Source organism: Colias philodice, chromosome 31 (genome assembly GCF_061535455.1).
Source record: "Colias philodice isolate Cphi_HAF_F1 chromosome 31, ilColPhil1 Martin Lab GWU primary, whole genome shotgun sequence".
In the NCBI taxonomy this organism is placed as follows: Eukaryota; Metazoa; Arthropoda; class Insecta; order Lepidoptera; family Pieridae; genus Colias; species Colias philodice.
Window position 1 is genome coordinate 2513870 of NC_143116.1, and position 22084 is coordinate 2535953.

A 22084-nucleotide genomic window follows, 5' to 3' on the forward strand; every position below is an offset into this window, starting at 1 on the left:
TTATTTGTTACGGATCCTAACCTATCAATTTATATCTAAACTTGTATTCCGCTAGCGGCTGCCCGCGTAGTTAAAGAAAAACCCGCATAGTTCCCGTTCCCGTGGGATTTCCGGGATAAAACCTATCCTATGTCCTTCCTCAGGTCTTAAGCTATCTCTGTACGAAATTTGAAGTAAATCCATGCAGCACTTTTTGAGATTAGCACGACATACAAGTAAAAAAATAGTTTTGACTTTCCTACGATTTTATTATATATACGTATAGATATACAGATTATACCTATAGAAAAATACAGTAACAGATTTCTACTTACAATATTATAAATGCGAAAGTTTGTGAGGATGGATGTATGTGTATGTGTAGGTGTGCGTGTTTGTTACTCGTTCACGCAAATACTACTAAACCTATTACGATGAAATTTAGCATAGATGGTAACTTGCATTAACACATAGGATAGGTTTTATCCCGGAAATCCTACGGGAACGGGAACTATGTGGGTTTTTCTTTGAAAACGCGGGCGAAGCCGCCAGCAAATAGTAAGTTCATACTTCATATAGATGAATTTTCTTCTATATAAATCTTAGATCATTAAGTAATGGATGGAGCACGCTGGCAAATGTTCTAACTAAACTTTCTGCCGGTTTTGGTGCGGGGAGGGTAACTCACACTTTGAAACACAATCACAAATTCACAAAAATAATTTGTGTCTTTACAAACTCAAACTATTACAAAATGGACAGACTAGCATGTTTTTGCACACATACATCGATTACACAGAAAAATCTCTATACATATACGTAATAATACAAGCGCTCTAAAGGGATGTAACCATATCGATATTACAAAAATAATAATTTTGTTGAAATTAGAAATAACATTAATATTATATTCATAAAAAATACTACACAGGTCATTTGTAACGTTTTCATCATTATTATATGCATACGAAAAAACAATAAAACGCCATTTTATTTGTATTTGAATATGTATTTATTCAACACATCACATATTATATTCAATAAAATAAATATCGGTCCAGAAATTTTTATTATTTCTGTACCGAGGTGTCCATTCTGATTTTCTCCCACAGCATTCAATCCACCTTAGTTTTTGTAAATCTGGAATATACGCAATATTCGTACATACATATAAACAAAGTAGCTGCTCCGCGCGGTTTCACCCCCGTGGCTCCACTCCTGTTGGTCGTAGCGTGATGATATATACCTTCCTCGATAAATGGGCTATCTAAGACCGAAAGAATTTTTCAAATCGGACCAGTAGTTCCCGAGAATAGCGCGTTCAAACAAACAAACAAACAAACAAACTCTTCAGCTTTATAATATTAGTATATATTACATAATAGAAAGGTTACAAGATTAACATTACAAAAAAAACGGCTAAATGCGAGTCGGACTCGCGCACGAAGGGTTCCGTACCATTAAAATGTTCTGCCAGTTAAAAGTAACCGAGCGTAAATTTTAATAAATATATACAAGACTTACAAAATAAACATTATACTCCTTTTTATGCAGTTGTGTAAAATTTTAATATAATAAAGATTAATTCTCATCTCATTTCAAATTATACTTAGAAAAATATTTTTTTATCGACGTTCAAGTTAAAAGCAGTCCGTCACTAAGAAAGTCGTAAAAATTTACGACCTTTTAAGCGACGAGTTTTTAAATTCAACTCTATCACTAAGTTCATAAAGATTAAATTTGAATTTCTCTTCAAGATAGTCTCGCTACATCACTTTATAGTCTCGTGGGGAGTGCGGTTCAATATCGCGTTCTAAATTCAACTTTATCGCTTAGTTCATAAAGATTAAATTTGTATATTTTCTCTTCAAGATAGTCTCGCTACATCGCTTTATAGTCTCGTGGGGAATGCGGTTCAATATCGCGTTTTAAATTCAACTTTATCTCTTAGTTCATAAAGATTAAATTTTTATATTTTCTTTCCATGATAGTCTCGTGAGGCCGCATCAATGATCGAGTACACACATGACTCGATTATTTGTCTTGATCATATCGCTAAACGATACATCGACGATTATTAGAAATTGCATTTAATTAGAAATGTACGTTAAAAAAATAAAAAAATATACACAAATGAAAGGTTATTCCATCTTTTTTAATATTCGACATGTTTGAATTGCTTCTGCAAGACTTGACAGTGCAAAACGGCATTTTTAGCGGAGCACTCGCAGACGTCCTTTCGATGTTTTACGAATACGCAGAGTGTTCGTAATCGATTACGCAAGTAGGGTAAAAGTGGGATAGATGCCGCACTAGGATAGATGCCCCATTTTCAAAAAACCTCACTTCCCAGAGTCCTGGCTACGAATTAATGATTTAAATAGAAGCTCGTATCACCCCGCACCTCGTATACGCATGAGCTGTTGTTTGGTGAAGACGTGTTTCGCTAGTGCGTGTTATAATATCGGCGGCGAACTTCACGAACACGTTAAAATTTAAAAAGGTTGATATTTGCCTTTGCATAACTTTATAAGTATTAATAAATTTCACTATATTTCTTATTATGTCTATACACTGGTTCATTAAGTACAAATCTAAGTGAAAATAGTGGCTCTTTTGTTTTTATTTAATAAAAAAAAATACTGGGGCAGCTATCCTTATCAAAGAGTATAGTTGCCCCTTTTTTTTCGAGGGATAGATGCCCTTAGGGGCCTCTAAGGGCATCTATCCCTCAATACATATGTACATGTTATTATCGATAATCACAGGTACTGCTTATATTTTTACCTGATTGCGTCAGAGGTTTTCTCTATGTTAACCGATTTTACTCGTTTAATTTGCTTTTTTTGTTATGTTTACTTACTTATTAATGATCTGCCCTTATACTGATTGTAGGAGAACCACGCCACGAAAATACAAAAGAAAAGAAGGAGTGCGAGCGCAAGTATATTCTTGGACAACAGAACAACTATGTGAACATGACATTTGCTGGTTTATCATATAAATTTTATTAGATTTCGCGTTTATAGAGTATGTAAGGCATCTATCCCACTCTGCAGGCATCTATCCTCCTTAGTATTTTCATGGTGGGGCAACTATCCAACTAGGTAGGCATCTATCCTCAAAAAAGGTGTTCTACAAAAATATTTATTACACATTATCTATAAATGATAGGATTAAAAATATATATAGTAATTCAAAACAGATAATTAACCTAGCTATATTCATACAAAGTGTTCGTATATGATTCATGTTTTTAAAATTATAAGGCTATTTCAAAAAGTGGGGCATCTATCCCACTTTTACCCTAGTTTTTATGAAAGCATAAGATTTTTCGATTCGAATAATCTTATACCTCGGCAAAAGGGGAAACGCCTGCGTGTGTTATCCATTACTTAATGATCTAAGATATAAATAGAAGAAAATTTCTGAAGGAAATTTTTACTCGTATGAGGCCCGGATGATAAGTACCTATTACACAGAAAAAACTGAAATACATCTCAGTCTCATTCTTACACATACGATAACGGTGCATTTTCATCAAACGAGCAAATGCTCATTCTAACCCCACTGCCAAATTCTCTTAGTGTAAAGTTGTAAACAGGCGTACAGCATTCTTTCATTGTTCTTAGTGCGTTCGAAAAGATTCTATGCAATGTTCTAATACTGAAAAACACTGGACACGAGTTTTTTTTAAACTAAAAGATCACGAGAGAATGCTCTCGCTCTAGCTCTATGTTCGATTGATGTAAATACACCTTAATGAAATATAATTCTGACGATTCTAATCTTAATATATATAAATCTCGTGTCACAATGTTTGTCCTCAATGGACTCCTAAACCACTTAACCGATTATAATAAAATTCGCACACCATGTGCAGTTCGATCCAACTTGAGAGATAGGATAGTTTTTATGAAAAAAAACGTAAACATGTAGGTACCACGGGCGAAGCCGGGGCGAACCGCTAGTAAAGATATATATATTGCTTTGGTATGCACCACCTACTTGTATTCGTTCTTTGTTACTGTTTTCCTTGGTTGGGTTACCTGGAAGAGATGGCTCTGTAGCCATAAGGTCGCCTATTGTGCAATTTATGTATATTTTACTTAATGTTATTTCATTATTTTGGTGTGTACAATAAAGCTTTCATTCATTCATTCAAAGATAATAAGACAAAATCATAAAATCATTTTCAATCTATCCTTGATAAGTGTACAAAGTTTTAATGAAATCTGTTTATAGTGGGTCAAAATCATGTCTAAAAGAGTCGGTTACATACAAACATATAGGTGAAGCTAACATATAACTCACGGCACGTAAGTTTAGCGCTGACCTTGAAGTGGAGGGGATCTATTTGAACGAAATAAAGGCGAACTTGCCGTAAAACATTGATGGTCACCGCTAGACTTAACGTGCCGCGACTTCTACGCGTGTTAAAAAGTAGCCTGTGTACTAATTCAGACTGTATTCTGTCAGTTGTTTTTGCGTGACAGAGAAACTAAGGTACATCAATACATTACATTACATATACAGTACAAGTAGGAAATTTTCACCGACTTGCTTTGCAAATGAACTTGCTATGAAAATTATACGCTATAGAGAATCTACTTAGAATTTATTACATCAGTTGCCTAAATACATCTCTTTAATCTACATCTTACTAGACATACCTACATATTAGGAAAACAAGGTAAAATATTAAAATATGAACTACATATTTTGTTTTAAAAGTATAATGGGTTAAGTTAGTACTTACATCAAAACTATAAAAACTATTTGTTACCAAGTTGTGTTACAAAATAGGTTTGGTACTAAAATGAAAACACAGAAATTCAGAAAAGCATTTATTTATTTAAAAAAAAAACAACCCATTCCATTTCAGGACAATGCGACATAATACAATTTTATTTTACAGCATAAACTTAAATAGTTACTTAATTAAAATTACATTCATAAATTAGCATAGAAATAGAAAATTTAAAGAACTTTTTAACAGAGGAGACGCACGGTATAGCTACATAATTATTAATTATTTCTCATTTCTGGGATTTCTTTGGAAGGAGATTAATTGAACTTTATTTCAATAAAATAACAAAATACTTTTACCAATTTTGAGCCAAGAATATGTAGAAATTTAATGTATTTTTTATTTAGTTGATAAATCTTTTGGATAAGAAGGAAACAGTACAAAAGACGGCTAGAGCTGGGTTTTACTCTATTCCGCGTCTTAACTGTAATATCACCCTTGCGAATTCACTCATGGGAGGGACAATGAAATAAATCCGCTCTTTCGTGCGCTTCATTTATGACAAGCATGTTAAATTTACAACATTTCACATCAATATTTTTGTTTTTCCTTACTTTTTTCACTATTAATAACCCCAAGGTCACAAGTAAAAAACAAGTTTATCAAAAACCGTTTATTGTCAGTATAAATCAATATGAATTATGATGTGTCCAATTGTAATTTAAAGTAGAACTAATTAATAAGAAAATGCATGACTGTAACATAAAATTGTTGTAATTAGCTATTTATACTTTGCTAATTGCGATTCAGGAGTACATTCGAAGAAGAAGAACGATATGAAGGAATACGTATTGTGCTTATTTTTATTCGGCGCAGTTATTTCTGAGAACTATAACTGTGATTTTTCGTTCGGTAATGATTTTTTAAGTGTTTTTTGTTTCTGAATCAGCTGAATGATTCCATTGTTTTTATATTTTTCCACCTGAGGCCGGTTGCAGAGCTTCACCGACCATCAGTGCGTACGTCAGTCGCGCTTGTCATATGTATGGAAATTCATAAAACCGTTCATAGCTTTTTTTTTTACGTGAGGAAATTCTCATGAATACCGACTGCTTCGGGGGCAGCAGTACGGTTATGTCAGACTCCTACTGAACCGTTCATAGCTAGACTGACCATACGCACGCGTATTTCCACAAGCTCGACTGACGTACGCACTTCGGTGAAGCTCTGCAACCGGCCTGAGGCTTCATCTGTGTTATATCGTTAAAAAATTATTAACTAATCCTTTCCTCGAGGACTGCGCTATATATTGGTTAGAAAGGAATGAAAATCGGTGCTTTTGGAGTTATTCGCTGACGGACAGACAGACGCCGTGGACTTTTTTTTATTAGTGATACGTAACTAACTATGTATATCTGCTATGTTTCAAAGGCAAAATTATGATGAAATTTGGGAAAGTGTCATATGCTTTATCACAATCACATTCAATTTTTTAATTAATATAAATCAAAAGCTCATTTTTTATTAATGATACACTACTTCTGTTTCTTTCTTCTCGCCACTTCGAATTCATAACCGAAAATATATCCTTTCTGTGAATGCCGAAGTGGCGGGAATAGAGAGCAGGTATGAAATTACTTTAAATAAATTTGGTAAGTCATTTACAGTATTTTTTAAAATATGCTGCCATTTTTAGCTTGTAGAGTCAGTAAAGTCACTACAGTCTTTTACTTTAGCAAAGATTATATTCAATATCGTTATTTCAGAGTTATTTCAGGTCGTCCATTTGGATACTCAATTTTTCTTGTACATTTAGAACTGCTAATATTGTATCATAGACATTAAAGGAAATCTCCTTTTTAAAATTTAATTTTTGGATTTTAAGTAACCAATTGCTTTCACCGAAATCAAACCATTTATTAAGAAATAACAAAAAAATATTTTGAATTCTTCCATAACTTTCTGTAGGGGATTTTGCTTCTAATGATTGCATCATTTTTTTGGTTTCGTAACCAAAAAAATATATTTTTTACGTTGTTCTAGGGCCGATTTTAAAATTGACCTAATATTATACACATCTATGACTGTGATGTTGTTGTTGTTGTACACGCTATCGCCTATCGGGTATGTTCGCGGACCTCATCAAAGAAATGGTAGATGCGCAATAGGTTATATGACAGCCATATTAAAAATTAAAAGGCGCGTTCTTATTTTTTTTTAATGAAGGATTTGTTTGTTACATTTGTCGGTGTTGAAAATATAGTATTTTTGCGTACTATACAGGGTTACTTGTAAAACACCAGCAACCTCGCTGGACAAGATAGCTCACATCATAAGTAACAACATTTGTTCTACGACTATTGGCATAACGCAATAAATTATTTTTAAATGATTTTTTAAGCTTTTATTGTACTCTCCTAACATTTGTAAGTCTATGCGCTGACTGTCGCAGATAGGTCAAGTTCAAACCTTCCCCCTCTCGTTCGCTTCTTGTTTACGTTATTTTTGGGATGCGCGTAGAGTTTATAATATTCAACGGAAAATTAAATTAATATTTATTTTTGTATGAAAATAAAATCTAACAAATTATCAAAAGTCGTAGAACAAAATATGTTGTTACTTATGATGTTAGCTATCTTGTCCTGCGAGGTTGCTGGTGTTTTACAAGTAACCCTGTATATGTTTTCAACAGTACCCGAAATATAGTACAATACTATACAGGATGTCCCACTATTGGTATACTAAGCGCGAAGGAACTTGTAGTTTTGCATACACTGATCACGTAAAAAATACTTAAAAAAAAATTGGGTCCAAAATTTTTTGCTAAATTTTTCCTGAAAATCCATGTTTTCTTCTCTAGCTTCGCGCAGCCGGCATATACTGCTTCTCTAATATGAGCATTTTGTCTATGAAAACATAATCTTAAACTATAGCTCACGTGCTGGTGGCAAAGTTGGGCAGGTTGCTTGTTTTGGGTGTACACATAGAGTTTTAAAAATTCATCTATTTGAAAAAAAATGCGTCTGGATTTTTTAAATTATTTTTTACGTACTCAGCGTATGCAAAACTATAACCTCCTTTGAGCTTAGTATACCAACAGTGGGACACCCTGTATATTATAGTACGGTTGGCAAACCTAACTGAGTAACGAACATAAATCCATTTTACAAGCATACATCTATCAGGACCTACAGGCTACAGCTCCAATACAAACTTCTTTTCTTCACAGCAACAGAACTAAGTCTTAATAAATAAATAAATATTTTTTTCTATTCTCTATAAATTTATATTTATAAAGCATATGAATGCCATTAAACCAAAAATATCAAATTCAAATAATTTATTTTCACATAATAATTTTACAAATCATTAAACAGTAATTTCCTTGGTCGCTTGATATTTTAAAGAACTGTTGGGTGCCTCCTACAAGTTATGACGTCGGCAAGGATGCTGTCCTTGGCAAGCAAATCCTGCCAAACTGAAAGGAAAGAGAAAGAAAGAGAAACGTGTAGTCAATGGCACATAGCCTCACAAAGACATTACGAAAACAATCTAAAAAAACCTTATACCACACTCGGTGAACATCTGTGACGTAAAAAAATATCGCAGCACCGATTTTCAGTGAGCCTCGAGCACAATATGCCTGTGGATGTGCCGTTAGTTAGTGCTCATCAAAAAAGCATAAGTACACGATACAAAAAAAAGACGTGTGGCACTCGGGGACTGCCGCGGTAAAGCTATTGCAATTTGTATGCTATGCCTTCAAGCCACACCTCCGTGCCCGTCGGAGTGGGGAGCGTGAGGTTTTTTCGTTACGGAATTTCTGGAGTCAGTCCCCGCGCTCAAGGCCCGCGATAGAAGCTATGCAATAGCTTAAAAATGTTGCATCTGTAATAGATACCGATTTTTTGTGGTACCCGCGATCTGCCAGTAAAAGCAAGGACCTTCATGAAGTTTGAAGGTAACACAAGGAGCACATGATTTTGACAAAGATTGCAAAATATATTATGTCACCTCAGATTCAAAACGAAATAATAAACATTACTGGAAATGTCATCAGAGATGATATCATAGACGCTGGGAAAAAACACATGCCTATAGTAAGCCTATAGTATTTTAGCAGACGAGAGCTGCGACATCGCAGTCAAGTACCAACGATCTGCCAGTAAAAGCAAGAACCTTCATGAAGCTTGAAGGTTTGTTTGAAGACCTAATGGAACTTACATTGAGTTTAGCGATAAAGGAGAACTTGCACATGATTCTGACGAGAAATACAACATATATGTCAACTCAGATTAAAAATGAAATAATAAATATAACTGGAAATGTCATCAGAGATGATATCATAGACGCTGGGAAAAAAAACACATGCCTATAGTATTTAAGCAGACGAGAGCTGCGACATCGCAGTCTAATGGCTGGCGTCTCGCTTCGCAGGCGTATTTCTGCCGGCGGTGCGCTGCGACCTGCCCCGATCCGCCTAGTGGACGCAGGCAGGCGGATGTGAGCGCACGTGCCGTGCTAAAAAATAAACGAAAATGAAGGAAGAACTGCTTATTTCTATAGTGCAAAAGTATAGAGAACTGTATGATCTAGGAGACGATGAGCAGCGGCGCATGAATTGTATATGGCAAGAAATAGCACAGATTTTGAATTAAACACGTAAGTTATAAATTTATAAAAATATAAAAAGCATTTGAATGCCATAAAACCAAAAATATAAATTTCAACACGTAAGTTAGTTAATTAAATATGTAATTCATTTAAATTCTAGGTTTTTAAAACCGACTTCAAAAAAGGAGGTTATCAATTCGACCCGTATGTATGTATTATTGTTTTCCAGAAATGCCCAGTTTTTGGATATGTTAATCTATATCAGCTTCTAATAAAGACCTGTGCCAAATTTCAAAAGTGTTTGTATGTTTGTCCACGCATATCTCCAAAAGTATAAGTCCGATTTAAATAATTCTTTTTTTTGTTGTACTAGATATTGTTCAATTGATTTGAAACCATAACATCTCTTCGTCGGAGCTGTCCATGGTAGCGCGATGTCAGTCCAAGCACGAAAACACGTCTGTTAGATAAAATCCGCTGAGGCGGTCCGCCGCGCCCCGTACAGATGGACGCAAGAGCATAACAGCGCCGCAGCCCGTTCCGATGCGATCCGCCCCGATCCGTCCCTAATGGACGCCTAGCTTAAGAGCAACTTTCCATCGCTGTCAGATTTTTTGACGAAGAAAAGATGTTGATTCACGAAGAATTTCTAGGCTTCGTCGAACTAATTGCTATGGACGCCAAATCAATTGCCAATACAATAGATAACTTTTTAAAAACGTGGGGTTGGATACAAAAAAGTGTGTAGGGCAAGGCTATGAGGGATGCTCCTGCACAATGTCCGGGAAAGATGTTTTCGTTAAAAAGATAATAGGAGAAAAATATAAAAAAAAACCCTGTTTTTACACTGCGCCAGCTACAAACTAAATTTGGCCATTCATGGCATAAATCAAATCCCTGCAATTCGCAATACACTCGGCACAATAAAAAAAAATTTAAAATTATTTCGAGAATCAACTCAAAGTCATAAGCACGTGCCTAGCTTACCGATCATATGTGAAACAAGCTGGTCACAAAAATAAAATGATAATGAAATAAAAAAAATATACATGTATATTTAACGATAAATATAGTTAAGTGCGTTGCTGTTTTCAAAGAAAATTATATCCAAATGACCACGGCACTTTTGACATTTTCGAAAGAAAGCAACAATGCTACAAGAAAAGTGGCTTTTCAACTATAATTAATGGACTGCCATTAATTCAGAATTTACGGTCTCTGTTTACCTTATTGCAAAATATTCCGCACTGCTTCAACCGATCGTTAATGTAAAAAAAAGCATTGACTTGCTCCAGAATCATACGCACAATAAAAAACATCGTGAAAAAGTGGATGATCACAGCGGCAGATTCATAGCTGAGCCTCAGCGCAGACGCAGAAGTTGATTTTACAATGCCACGCATCGCAAAAAGGCAGACGCACCTTGCAAATCCTCCTGAGACATAGGTACCCAGTTTTGGAAATGATCGTTAATCATTGCCTTAGACTAGCTAATTATGTCGTTGGAAGAGTATTTCTCGGAGAACAATTTACCGGCTTATTCTTTGATCTTTGGCCCTTATGCTGCAAATGACATTGTAAGCGTTTTTGAAAAAAACAAAGTGGTAGTTTCCTCAGCGAGGCTGAACTGTGGTTCCACTTGTGGAAAGAAAAAAATATGGAAACGAAAGCTCTGAAAGACATGGAAGTGGTAGAACTGATAAAGCTTCAGAAATGTTTTAGGAGAGTATAAAAACTGCGCTTGCTGTTTTACTGTGCAGTAAAATACGACTTGAAAGATCTTCTAGTACTTTACGGCGTTTCAAGACGTGACATCATTCCACGATGAGTGAAAATCGTCTGATCGGTCTCTGTATGCTGAGAGTGCACAAGACGAGCAAAAAATAAGAAGGTTCTGCCAGAATCCACGACGGATTCTCTTAAATTGACACAAATTATGAAGCTAGCTAAGACCTCAACAAATAAACAACTTTTAGTACCTGAGCCCATGGCATCTACATTACATACATAGGTACTTACGCGTTTATTAATTACTATCTAGTTTTGCCGCGCGGTTTCACCCGTGAACGAAGCTACTGGCAAAAGCAAGTACAGCTCATGTGGTAGCACATAATCTAAATTCGTTACGCGATAGTTCCCGTGAAAAGAACAAACAAACATACATGCCTCCATCCTCATAAGCTTTCACGTAATATTGCTTATTATTAAGATTAAATGAATCCATACTAATATTATAAATGCGAAAGTAACTCTGTCTGTCTGTCTGTTACTCAATCACGCTTAAACTAATGAACCAATTTGCATGAAATTTGCTATGGAGATATTTTGATACCCGAGAAAGGACATAGGCTTCTTTTTATCCGATTTTATATACCGATATAGGATATGTTTTATCCCGGAAATCCCACGGGAACTATGCGGGTTTTTCTTTGACGGCGCGGGCGAAGCCGGGGGCGGAAAGCTAGTAGGAAATATATCTATGATTTCAGGTGATCCAACATGGGATTATTCTAAACTTTTCTACAATAGAAAACATGTTATACCAGCGGGCGCTACTCTTTATAATGTGACATTACCCGTAAGTTGAAACATTTTTTCATTTATATATATTGTATTTACTAATTCCCAGATAATAATACTTTGATACATAACGACGTCAACGTTAACACCGAAATAATTTTTCAAATGGGTCCAGTAGTTCCTGTGATTAGCGCGTTCAAACAAACAAGCTTTATAATATTAGTATAGATACATTAAATTAGTTGTGGTATACCGTATAGATTGCGAAACTACTTTATATGTGATAACTTAGGTATATCAAAATAATTATATTAAGAATGTAGTTAGTTAGTAAATGTTAATCTTTCTTGATTCTTCTGCTATTATCAAAAACATCTATACAGCGATAGCGACGGAAGACAAATATATACCAATAATAGTTTCTATAATACCCATTATCAATAAGTACATGTGTTGAATTTGTTTTTAATATCAGTATGAATATACCAAAATAATTATTTTTTCAGCACGAAAAGAACCAAATGATAAGTTTCGTATGTGTCAACCTCACGGCTGTTGACCTGTCGACAGTGCAAGTTGCATATGCCAGCCTCTTCAGAAGAGTCACGATTTTCCTAACCGAACCTAGCCTGCACGATGTTTCTGCGACAATATTGGCTTTAGACCATGGATATTGACTATAAAGCCCGTGATGAACGTAGCTATAATATTTATTAAGTAGTTCTGCCTCGCAGGCATAACCATTCCTGAAAAAAATAGATCTGTTTGCCCCTGGTCAAAGAACTAGCGAGTATTGATTCCAAATATGTATTACTAGCTGTGCCGCGCGGTTTCAAACGCGTGGCTCCGCTCCTGTTGGTCTCAGCGTGATGATATATAGCCTTTAGCCTTCCTCGATAAATGGGCTATTTAACACCGGTAGAATTTTTCAAATCGGACATAGTTCCCGAGATTAGCGCGTTCAAACAAACAAACTCTTCAGCTTTATAATATTAGTATAGATTTACTTATAATATAATTGCTGATTGTGACGAGTTTAAAATGTGTACTTATTTAATTGAATAAAGATTATATCCAACCATTTGAGTTTTTTATTATACTTTGGAAGCGTCACTCAAATAGTACGTAAACAGTTTCACCCATCATTCGGTATCTAAATCGCCTTATTCACGCTCCATCTTGCTGTACGTCCCGCCAAGGTCATACACGATGCACGACGCAAAACGACAGTGAAAGTATTGACGTAAGTCAATAATTATTATTATTAATTTTTATGTTGCTGGATGTGCACGACCAATTTTTCGTCCAGCAAGCACCCCCACCACCGCGAACGTCGTGCAGATGGACAGTGAATAGCGCGGACGTACGTCAGAGTGGTCCTGCATCGTGCGTGCTCGATCGTGAATAGGCTTGCTGTACAGCAGATTAGCATTATGAGCTTGTCTTTCACGTCAACAAATGGATCGTGAAACGATTACGAGGTTTATTGAAAAATATAAGTTGCACAAATGTTTATGGAATGTTTCCAGCGTCGATTATATGCAAAAACAAAAAAGAATCAATGTTTTACAAAATCTAGTACCCATTACATATTTGGATGAAAAAATTATTATATACCTGCCTGCCTGTGAAAGAAGCTGTACCAGGAAAGGCCAGGAAACGACAAAAACATCCTGAGAAATGGAAGGCTAATTTGGCAAAAAAGAGAGGTTAGTGCCGACTAGTGATGCACTGCAATGTTGTGTTTTTACGATATTTTCAAACATTATCTAAAATTTTGATTGATAAAATTTATTTTGTGTAGCATATATTTATGTATAATAAGTAAGAAAGAAAATATTAGTAAAGATTAAATATAATATTGTATGTGAGAGATGTCTTTATGCACACATTCTCTGCAGTCTACGTTCTGAAGAAGTTATAATTTTTTTTTCTCCATTAATTTTAAAGCGTATGATAATTTAAACAAATTATTTACAGGTAGTCGCCGCAGAGTTTACCTGAACACACACGTGCAAACATGACACAAAAAAATATCAATGCGCGAAACTAAAGTTAAAAGACTCCTGAGATTTCATAAGACATTTTCCGAAAAGCCAATAAAAAAACAACAGGATGTTATAATATTAAAATGCTGTTCTGCAAAACCAATTCAGCGCAGACGACCAACCAAAAATATAAGGAACGGCAGATAATGTTCTAGTACGCAATATATGCCAATAAACAATTTGTGCCAGTGTGTAAGTATTTTTGAAAACTCTCGGAATAACCAAATATCGTGTGCAGTATGTCATGAAGACATTCTGGTCTACAGGACAACTCGCTAGTAAAAGAAGGGGTGGGGTGGTGACCACAAAACACAAAAGTACGCTTCTCTCAGGCAATCGGTTCACAGATTCATAAAATCGTTGACTTGCATTGAGGCACATTATTGCCGAAGTTCGACTCGTCAACGAAAATTTTACCCAACGAACTCAATATAAAAAAGTTATACAAAATGTAAATCTCAAAACCCCGACAGTGCTGTAAAGTTATCGTATTTCCGAGCGATTTTCAATACGGATTTCAATTATGCATCGAGTTATCTGAAAAAATCAAAACAGAAGGAGACTCTTCAAATAAAGTAAAATTAATGACAGAGAAAAGAATACATGTGCTGAGGGCGAAAGCATTTTTCAACTTGCTAAGAGAAAAAAGGAAAGAATGGCAACATATTCTTTTGACTGCCAAAAAAAATTGGTACTACCCAATGTCCAGAACATTCAAAATTGCTATTATAGTAGGCAATTGTATTTTTACAATTTTGCAATTATTCGAGGGTCCTCTAACGACCCTTTGAATAAAGATAATTCTCATTCTTATATCTGGACTGAGAATGAGCACTTTAAAGGAAGTAATGAAATAGCATCTGCTGTTTATCATACACTTATTCAAAGTGATCTGACAAATGTAAATCACATTCGTCTGGTGGGAGACGGATGTGGCGGACAAAACAAAAATAGCGTAATATTAGCTATGTGTTCTCGTTGGCTTTTAGAGAACAGGTCTGTAAAAAATGAAATTGGTGTTTCCTGTAACAGGGCACTCTTTCATGCCCGCAGACAGAATTTTCGGCAATATCGAAAAAGATATACGTAAAAGAGAAGTAATTACTTCACCTTCTGAGTATGCTGCAATTATTGGCCAATTTACTATAGTCACTAAACTGACAAGCATACCTATATATAACTGGAAAAACTGCGTTCACGAAGTCTTAAAAACAACCGCTCAGTTACTCACAATGATTTATATTGAAAAGATCCAAAAAAGCTGGAAATGTACGTGGGGAGATTTTTTTCACTTCATATACAGGAGTACCAAAAAGCATCTGCAAAGTTGTTAAAAAAATTGGTTGTCTGTAAAGTCGGTTTACTGACGATAGTTGAACGTGACAATGTCCGATTGTGCTTCTTTGTCGCTCGTTCCGGGCTCTCGGTCGCACTTCAAGCCTTACATGGAACGCCTCAGAGCGAGGTAACGCCGCATGAGTCATGTTTTTCGTGCGTGCAGCCGGCTCTATCGAATTATAAGTCGTTGTCACGTCAAAAAACCGAAATGATACGGGATTCCATTATTCCGAGGGGTGTGGAGGTTAAACCTCTGAAACTTCGAGACGTAGGAAAGCTTCTTACGAGCCATTATGGTGAAAATTGGCCAAATCTGCCAGATTTGAATGTCTATTCAAACATATTAAATAACTTACCAGATCAAGAAGCAGGCGACGGAGAGCAATGCGAAGAGGAAGACAACGAGTTAAGTTATCTCAACCATGTAACAAACTGTATTTCTGTGTATGTACAATAAAGAGTATTCATTCATTCATTCATTCAACGAAGAAGATATTTGCCAGATATGTGAAGAGTGTAATTTGAGAGTTTAATTTTATTAATAAACATACAATACCCTCCTTTTTCGAATATAAACCGTCATTTATTTTCTGTTATCCTAATTCTTACTTATAAGTATTATAAAATGAGGTATAGTATAATCACTACATAGTATAAAACAAAGTCGCTTTCTCTGTCCCTATGTCCCTATGTATGCTTAAATCTTTAAAACTACGCAACGGATTTTGATGCGGTTTTTTTTAATAGATAGAGTGATTCAAGAGGAAGGTTTTAGTATATAATTTATTATGTTTTAGACAAAGCGGGCGAAGCCGCGGGCGGAAAGCTAGTATACTATATAATATACTGGTATAATACAATTTCGTATTTAATTTTCTAGCATTCAAATGCTTTAAAAATGAGAAAGTTTAAAAAATATGAACTACAAATGCGTAATAACAGGCTTTTCTAAAAAAATATTTATAACAATTACAATACGATTTCAACTTAATGGCGGCTCGAAACATTGAACGATCTGATGCGCAGAAAACAATTTTAGATATTACCGGAACGTTAACGCATTCGCAAACTTCCGAACCGCCATTAAGTTTGAAACGAACATTTTTTGAAACAAAATACAGAATTTTAATTACATTGTTTGAGATATACCTCAAACACAATTATTGTTCGATACATAATCTACAGTTTATCATAAAAAAGTACGTAAATTTAATTAAAAAAAAAATCACGAGTTAGCTTTAATTTTCTGCATACAATAAATACAGTCTTCCGTATCAAAAATGGCGGAACATTTTAAACAATATTTGACAGTTTCCTTATCAGAGACAACTATACATTTTTTATCTGTTTCCTCCATCTTTCTCTTTGCTTGTCGCCGAACATTTTTGCAATTTTTGAAATAAGAATTAATTTGCCCATTTTTTTCTGTATCTCTATTATCTACGGTATCATTGTTAATAATTTTATATACTGTGACAAAGTCGGACGTATCCGTTTCTAGATATTTTAGCGCGCTTAACGACGCGTCTTTTAAAACATTATTTTTAATATCATTGAGTGAATTATTTAATGTTTTATCTTTTGAATTTTCAGTTATTTTGACATCTAATTGTATATTTTGTTCTGTTTTTATATTCAATTTTTCAGTGTCATTAACTTTACTAACATTATTGTCAATTGGAATTTCCATATTCTCCAAACTAGTTAATATTAAATCTTCGTCTAAGGATGTATTTATTAAATCTGAACTATTTGATTTTTCATCACTTTCAACTATATTTGTTTCTTTATTAATTTTATCTTTCAAATTACCTAACAGAGATTCTAATTTGCCGCGCTTTTTAATAAATTTGGGATCGTTTATTTTTATATTTATATCTATAAGGGGTTTCTGATTTACTAATATTTTAGTAGATGTGTCTTTTTTAATTGGTTCTTCAAATTTTATTTCTTCCTTCACTTTATTTTCTTTACTTGATTCTTCGTGTAGCTTAGTATTAACTAATTCCGGAGTGAGTCGAGATATGGGATCTGGAAAATAAAAATTTAATAACTAAACAAAGTCGCTTTCTCTGTCCCTATGTCCCTTTGTATGCTTAAATCTTTAAAACTACGCAACGGATTTTGATGCGGTTTTTTTTAATAGATAGTGATTCAAGAGGAAGGTTTTAGTATATCATTTATTAGGTTTTAGACAAAGCGGGCGAAGCCGCGGACGGTAAGCTAGTATATTAATAAAGTTAAATTGTAGCCATGGTCGCCTTTTTCTCATTTTTTTGAGACAAATCGTAAAAAAAATATTTTTTTTCTAATTCACATGTAAGTTTGTTTGAATAAATAAATAAATAAATTATTGATATTAATATTACTTATTACTATAATGTTACTATGATAAATGCGAAAGTAACTCTGGCTGTCTGTTTGTTACTCAATCACGCCTTAACTGCTGAACCAATTTGCATGAAATTTGGTATAGAGATTTTGATACCCGAGAAAGGACATAGGCTATTTTTTACCCCGGGATATAGGATAGGTTTTATCACGGAAGTCCCACGGGAACGGGAACTATGCGGGTTTTTCTTTGACTGCGCGGGCGAAGCCGCGGGTGGAAAGCTAGTAGTAAATAAATAAATAAATTATTGGTATTAATTGTTTTCTCTTACCTTCAACATAACCATCAGGTGGATCTTCCCACCATACAGGACTTGGGCAAGTCAAAACTTCCATCAGATCATCATCGTCAAAGTTCCCAGTGTCTTCTATTAAATTTATCATTTCCGATATTGTTTGTTCCTTTTGTAAATGTTCTGGTGAAGGAATGTCGTTGTAATATTGATTGTTATACGTTTCTGTGAAAAATAGAATATTTATAAATAAATAAATAATAAATATTTCAGGACAATTTTTACACACAGCACGATCTGATCCCATACTAAGCTTTTCGCTTGTGTTATGGAAACCAGATGGCTAATAAACATACATATATCATTTTTTAATAAATAATTATACTATAGATAATTAACACCCAGACACAGAGCAAACATCTATGTTCATCACACAAACATTTGCCCAGGGTGGGAATCAAACCCACAACCTCTGGCATGGAAGGCAGGGTCACTACCAACTGATCTGGTCAGTCGATTATTAAATTTATAATATTAAAAAGTTGAAGAGAAACAGATCACAGATGCAGTAGTTTTTGATTTTATCGCTAACAGACAGACACAACAGATGACTACTTTTATATTTAGTGATTGCACTTATATTTGATAGTAAAAAAATGTTAATACTAGCTCAAACTGCCAATTTAAAAAACTAAATTAAATGAAAAACTATAATTTAGAAATTATTAAAAGTAATATGTGAATTTAACAATTTTTGCTATATTTTAAGTATCTTTTTAAGAAATAAAATAATTAATTTAGTTTGTAAAAACAAAAAAAAACACTGAATAAATTATTGTATTGTTACCAACCTTGATAAGTGTTAAAAGTGGCTCAAAATCGAGTCTAAGGGAGTTGGTTACAAACATACATATGAAGCTAATATAAAAGTGAACCCCTAGTGGGGTAAGGGGCAGATGCATTATACATCTGTTTCACTGATCGAATTTTTTTAGGGACAAGTAGGTGATCAGCCTTCTGTGTCCTACCAGACCGAGACATTTTATTTTCTTCGTCTCCACCGGGAATCAAACCCAGGACCCCTCGGTTTTACGCTCACACGTCAACCACTGTACCAAGGAGGCGGTCAAAGCTAATCCATACTAATATTATAAATGCGAAAGTAACACTGTCTGTCTGTTACTCAATCACGCCTAAACTACTGAACCAATTTGCATGAAATTTGGTATGGATATATTTTGATACCCGAGAAAGGACATAGGCTACATTTTATTGCGAAATATGTACCACGGGCGAAGCCGGGGCGGACCTCTAGTATTTAATAAGAAGCTAATATTATTAGCCGATTAAACAAGTGTGCTCAAAGTACTCTTTCAAAAAATTGTACAAAGCCCATTTACTTGATACACAAAGTAAAAAATAGATTTATATTTAAGTATTTCGCTCCACACCGCACAGACTTAGGGCTGCCACGAGAAATCTTTTCTTTTTATTACTATGATATTCTCACGTTTTATTTCTACACACTGTCGTTATTTTATGTATTATCTTATTTATATTTTTATTTTATTCATATCACTTTTATGTATATGTTTTTTCTTTAATCATATTTTCTATACTTTATTTCTATTATATACACAAATATTATTATTTCATACTATCTACATATTATATTAATTTATGTTTGGTACGCTGAACTTCCTCGAACGGGTCTTGGCAGAATACCAGCGTCATGGTTCAAAGAACTATGGCATTGTGCTGAGCCAAGACCTTTTCAGGGAATATTGCTTTTTATTTTTATTTTTTTATATATGTCAATGTAATTTTAGTTTTTAAGTAAGTAAGTATTTTTTAAATTGTTTAGTCTTAAGAATTAATAATTTCCTGAATAAATGATAAATAAATAAATAATATAATATGATGTATTAAAACAAACCTTTTCTAGGTACACATGGCTTCCTTTTATTCCATTTACCAGCTACAACTTTACAATCATATTTCGGTAATAATACAATCTTTTTAACATCCATTCTTCTCTTCAATTTGTTTGGAAAATACTCTATATTCTCTATAACTTTTTTCTTTGACGGAGATTTAGTTTTATTCAACTTTTTCTGTAAAGGCTTGTCTTTTTTTGTTTTCAATTGCGATGATTTGAATCTAGTTACAACAGCCTCCATGGGCATAGCTCTTGGCGATAAACGAGTTTTGCTTTTTAACGACATTGTATCTGTAAAAACAATATGTTAAAATCATATTGTTAAAAATATTATGCTAAGCCGACGGAGGTCACTGGTTGACCCCGCACAGGTTTTTCCTAGTGGGTTAACCAGGGATTTACTAAAATTTATATGAGTTGTAAAAATTGTGAAACAAATAAATAAATTTGAAATTTGATTAAATTTTTTTTGAATATAATAAGGGTGAAAAATAAATAAATATTTTGGGACCATTTTCATCACACAATCTGATCCCATACTAAGCTTTTGCTTGTGTTATGGAAACACTAAGCTTTTGCTTGTGTTATGGAAACCAGATGGCTGATAAACATACATAAATAATTTTAAATAAATACTTATACTATAGATAATTAACACCCAAACACAGAGCAAACATTTCATTTCATTCATCACACAAATATTTTCCCCGGGTGGGAGTCAACAACCTCTGGCTTGGAAGGCAGGGCCACTACCAACCACGCCAAACAGCCATAGAAAAATCTTTCATTCTATTTGCATATTGTGTATATAAATTTTTAGTATTTTTAGTGCATCTTAGGCTAAGTGGTAGGATAATACTGAACTGAACTTGATAATACTTTGAATATGACAAACATGAAAAATTGTTTTAGAGATATGAAAACTGCTGTTTTATTAGGAATGGTTTGCCAGAATTGAGGTAACTCTTAACAAATAATATTATGAACATTACTGAGTTGAAATCATTGAAACTATAATATATTTATCTGATAATTAAAAAAACTATACTAAATTAAACTTCACTTCGAAAATGCTAAAAATACCTTACGACTGTTTAGACTTTAGAGTTAAAAATAAACGTAAACTTCAAAAATTGATCTTACGTCTTTCTTTAAAGTCGGTAAAAATACACGGCGAATAAAACCTATTCGGATAGAAATACTAACGCAACTGTATCAGTTTATGACGATTCATATTTATAGGGTTTAGATTAATTATCTAGGTTTTTATATACTTACCTACAAACTAAAATATTTTAAACACAAGGTGAACGTTTCAGGGTTTCGTTAAACTTAAAAATACAAATAGCATGTACGGTACACGGTACTATTCAGAATTAAGAGTTAAGACCTTAGATTAACTCTTACCTTTACAATTTATTACAAAACCACTTCCGTATCACTGCTTTAAAAAATATTGTCTGTCATAATCTACACCTAGGTAGTAGGTACTTATTATTTCTTAGCGAATTGTTACCGACTGAACATGTGAGTTGTGACTGAACGGTATAATGAAAATGACTGAAAAACACTATTAATCTACTTATTTTAAAATGAACACAATTATTACAATTTAATTTACAAAAACTAGTAAATTAGCAGGAACAACGGAACAAATAGCTTTTTTACCTGTGCAACACTTTTTAAATTTAGAACCTTGTCAAACTACTATCGGCTATCCCCGTTTTCCAATTACAGCACTAGAGCGCATAAAGCGTCTTATTTACGGTCCATCTTGACGTACGTCCCGCCAAGGTCATACACGATGCACGACGCAAAACGACAGTGAATAGCGTTGACGTACGTCAATAATTATTATTATTATCTTGCTGGATGTGCACGACCAACTTTTCATCCAGCAAGCACCCCCACCACCGCGAACGTCGTGCAGATGGACAGTGAATAGCGCGGACGTACAGCAGATTAGTGTTGCCAACAGAAATTAATGTAAATACTTGGAAACGTGGCCTATTGATATGATTTTTTTGTGATAACTTAGTGAGTACATGAGCAAGCAAGAAACGGTTATTTTTGATTTTTATGTACACAGGAAATCCCAATTATCATTACTTTTGGATCAACCTTGTACACATGGACAGTTTATATTCAGAAGTTATTATTTTAAAAGAACTCCAAGGCGAATTGTTGAATAACACAGATTTTATGCAAAAGTCCACTGCAGAAAAATGGCAATTTATTTAAAAAAAAATATCTTGACGAATTTGTTTGTTTA

General features: G+C 34.1%; 2 protein-coding genes across 7 annotated transcripts; one reads left to right on the plus strand and one right to left on the minus strand.

The window, feature by feature from the left end:
* The first annotated feature begins 4288 nt into the window (after positions 1-4288).
* Positions 4289-12540, plus strand: LOC149475114 (uncharacterized). 2 transcript variants are annotated; one of them, XM_089713945.1, is made up of 3 exons: positions 5566-5641; positions 11833-11921; positions 12370-12540. In XM_089713945.1, exons 1-3 carry the CDS (start codon positions 5566-5568, stop codon positions 12538-12540), a joined length of 336 nt encoding a protein of 111 aa, XP_089570071.1. The 2 variants fall into 2 exon arrangements, 1 of the variants encoding a protein (XP_089570071.1); XR_016318136.1 differs by lacking the exons at positions 5566-5641; positions 12370-12540 and adding an exon at positions 4289-4485 and having other exon boundaries at positions 11833-12342.
* Positions 12541-16200: 3660 nt separating this feature from the next.
* On the minus strand, positions 16201-21546 carry LOC149475115 (uncharacterized). 5 transcript variants are annotated; one of them, XM_089713773.1, is made up of 5 exons: positions 21481-21499; positions 21220-21382; positions 19810-20103; positions 17913-18098; positions 16201-17280 (listed from the first exon to the last, which is right to left on the minus strand). In XM_089713773.1, exons 3-5 carry the CDS (start codon positions 20096-20098, stop codon positions 16475-16477), a joined length of 1281 nt encoding a protein of 426 aa, XP_089569899.1. In that variant the 5' UTR covers positions 20099-20103; positions 21220-21382; positions 21481-21499; the 3' UTR covers positions 16201-16474. The 5 variants fall into 5 exon arrangements, with proteins under 5 accessions (XP_089569899.1, XP_089569901.1, XP_089569898.1 ...); XM_089713775.1 differs by lacking the exon at positions 21220-21382 and having other exon boundaries at positions 21481-21546; XM_089713772.1 differs by lacking the exon at positions 21481-21499 and having other exon boundaries at positions 21220-21474.
* Positions 21547-22084: the final 538 nt, after the last annotated feature.

Coding starts and splice junctions, on each gene's coding strand:
- LOC149475114 (XM_089713945.1), top strand. CDS start 5,566: ATGAAGGAATACGTATTGTGCTTATTTTTATTCGGCGCAGTTATTTCT. Junction 5,642..11,832: donor TAACTGTGATTTTTCGTTCG/GTAATGATTTTT, acceptor CTATGATTTCAG/GTGATCCAACATGGGATTAT. Junction 11,922..12,369: donor TTTATAATGTGACATTACCC/GTAAGTTGAAAC, acceptor TTATTTTTTCAG/CACGAAAAGAACCAAATGAT.
- LOC149475115 (XM_089713775.1), bottom strand. CDS start 20,098: ATGTCGTTAAAAAGCAAAACTCGTTTATCGCCAAGAGCTATGCCCATG. Junction 18,099..19,809: donor GCCATGTGTACCTAGAAAAG/GTTTGTTTTAAT, acceptor TATTTTTCACAG/AAACGTATAACAATCAATAT. Junction 17,281..17,912: donor ACCTGATGGTTATGTTGAAG/GTAAGAGAAAAC, acceptor TTTATTTTCCAG/ATCCCATATCTCGACTCACT.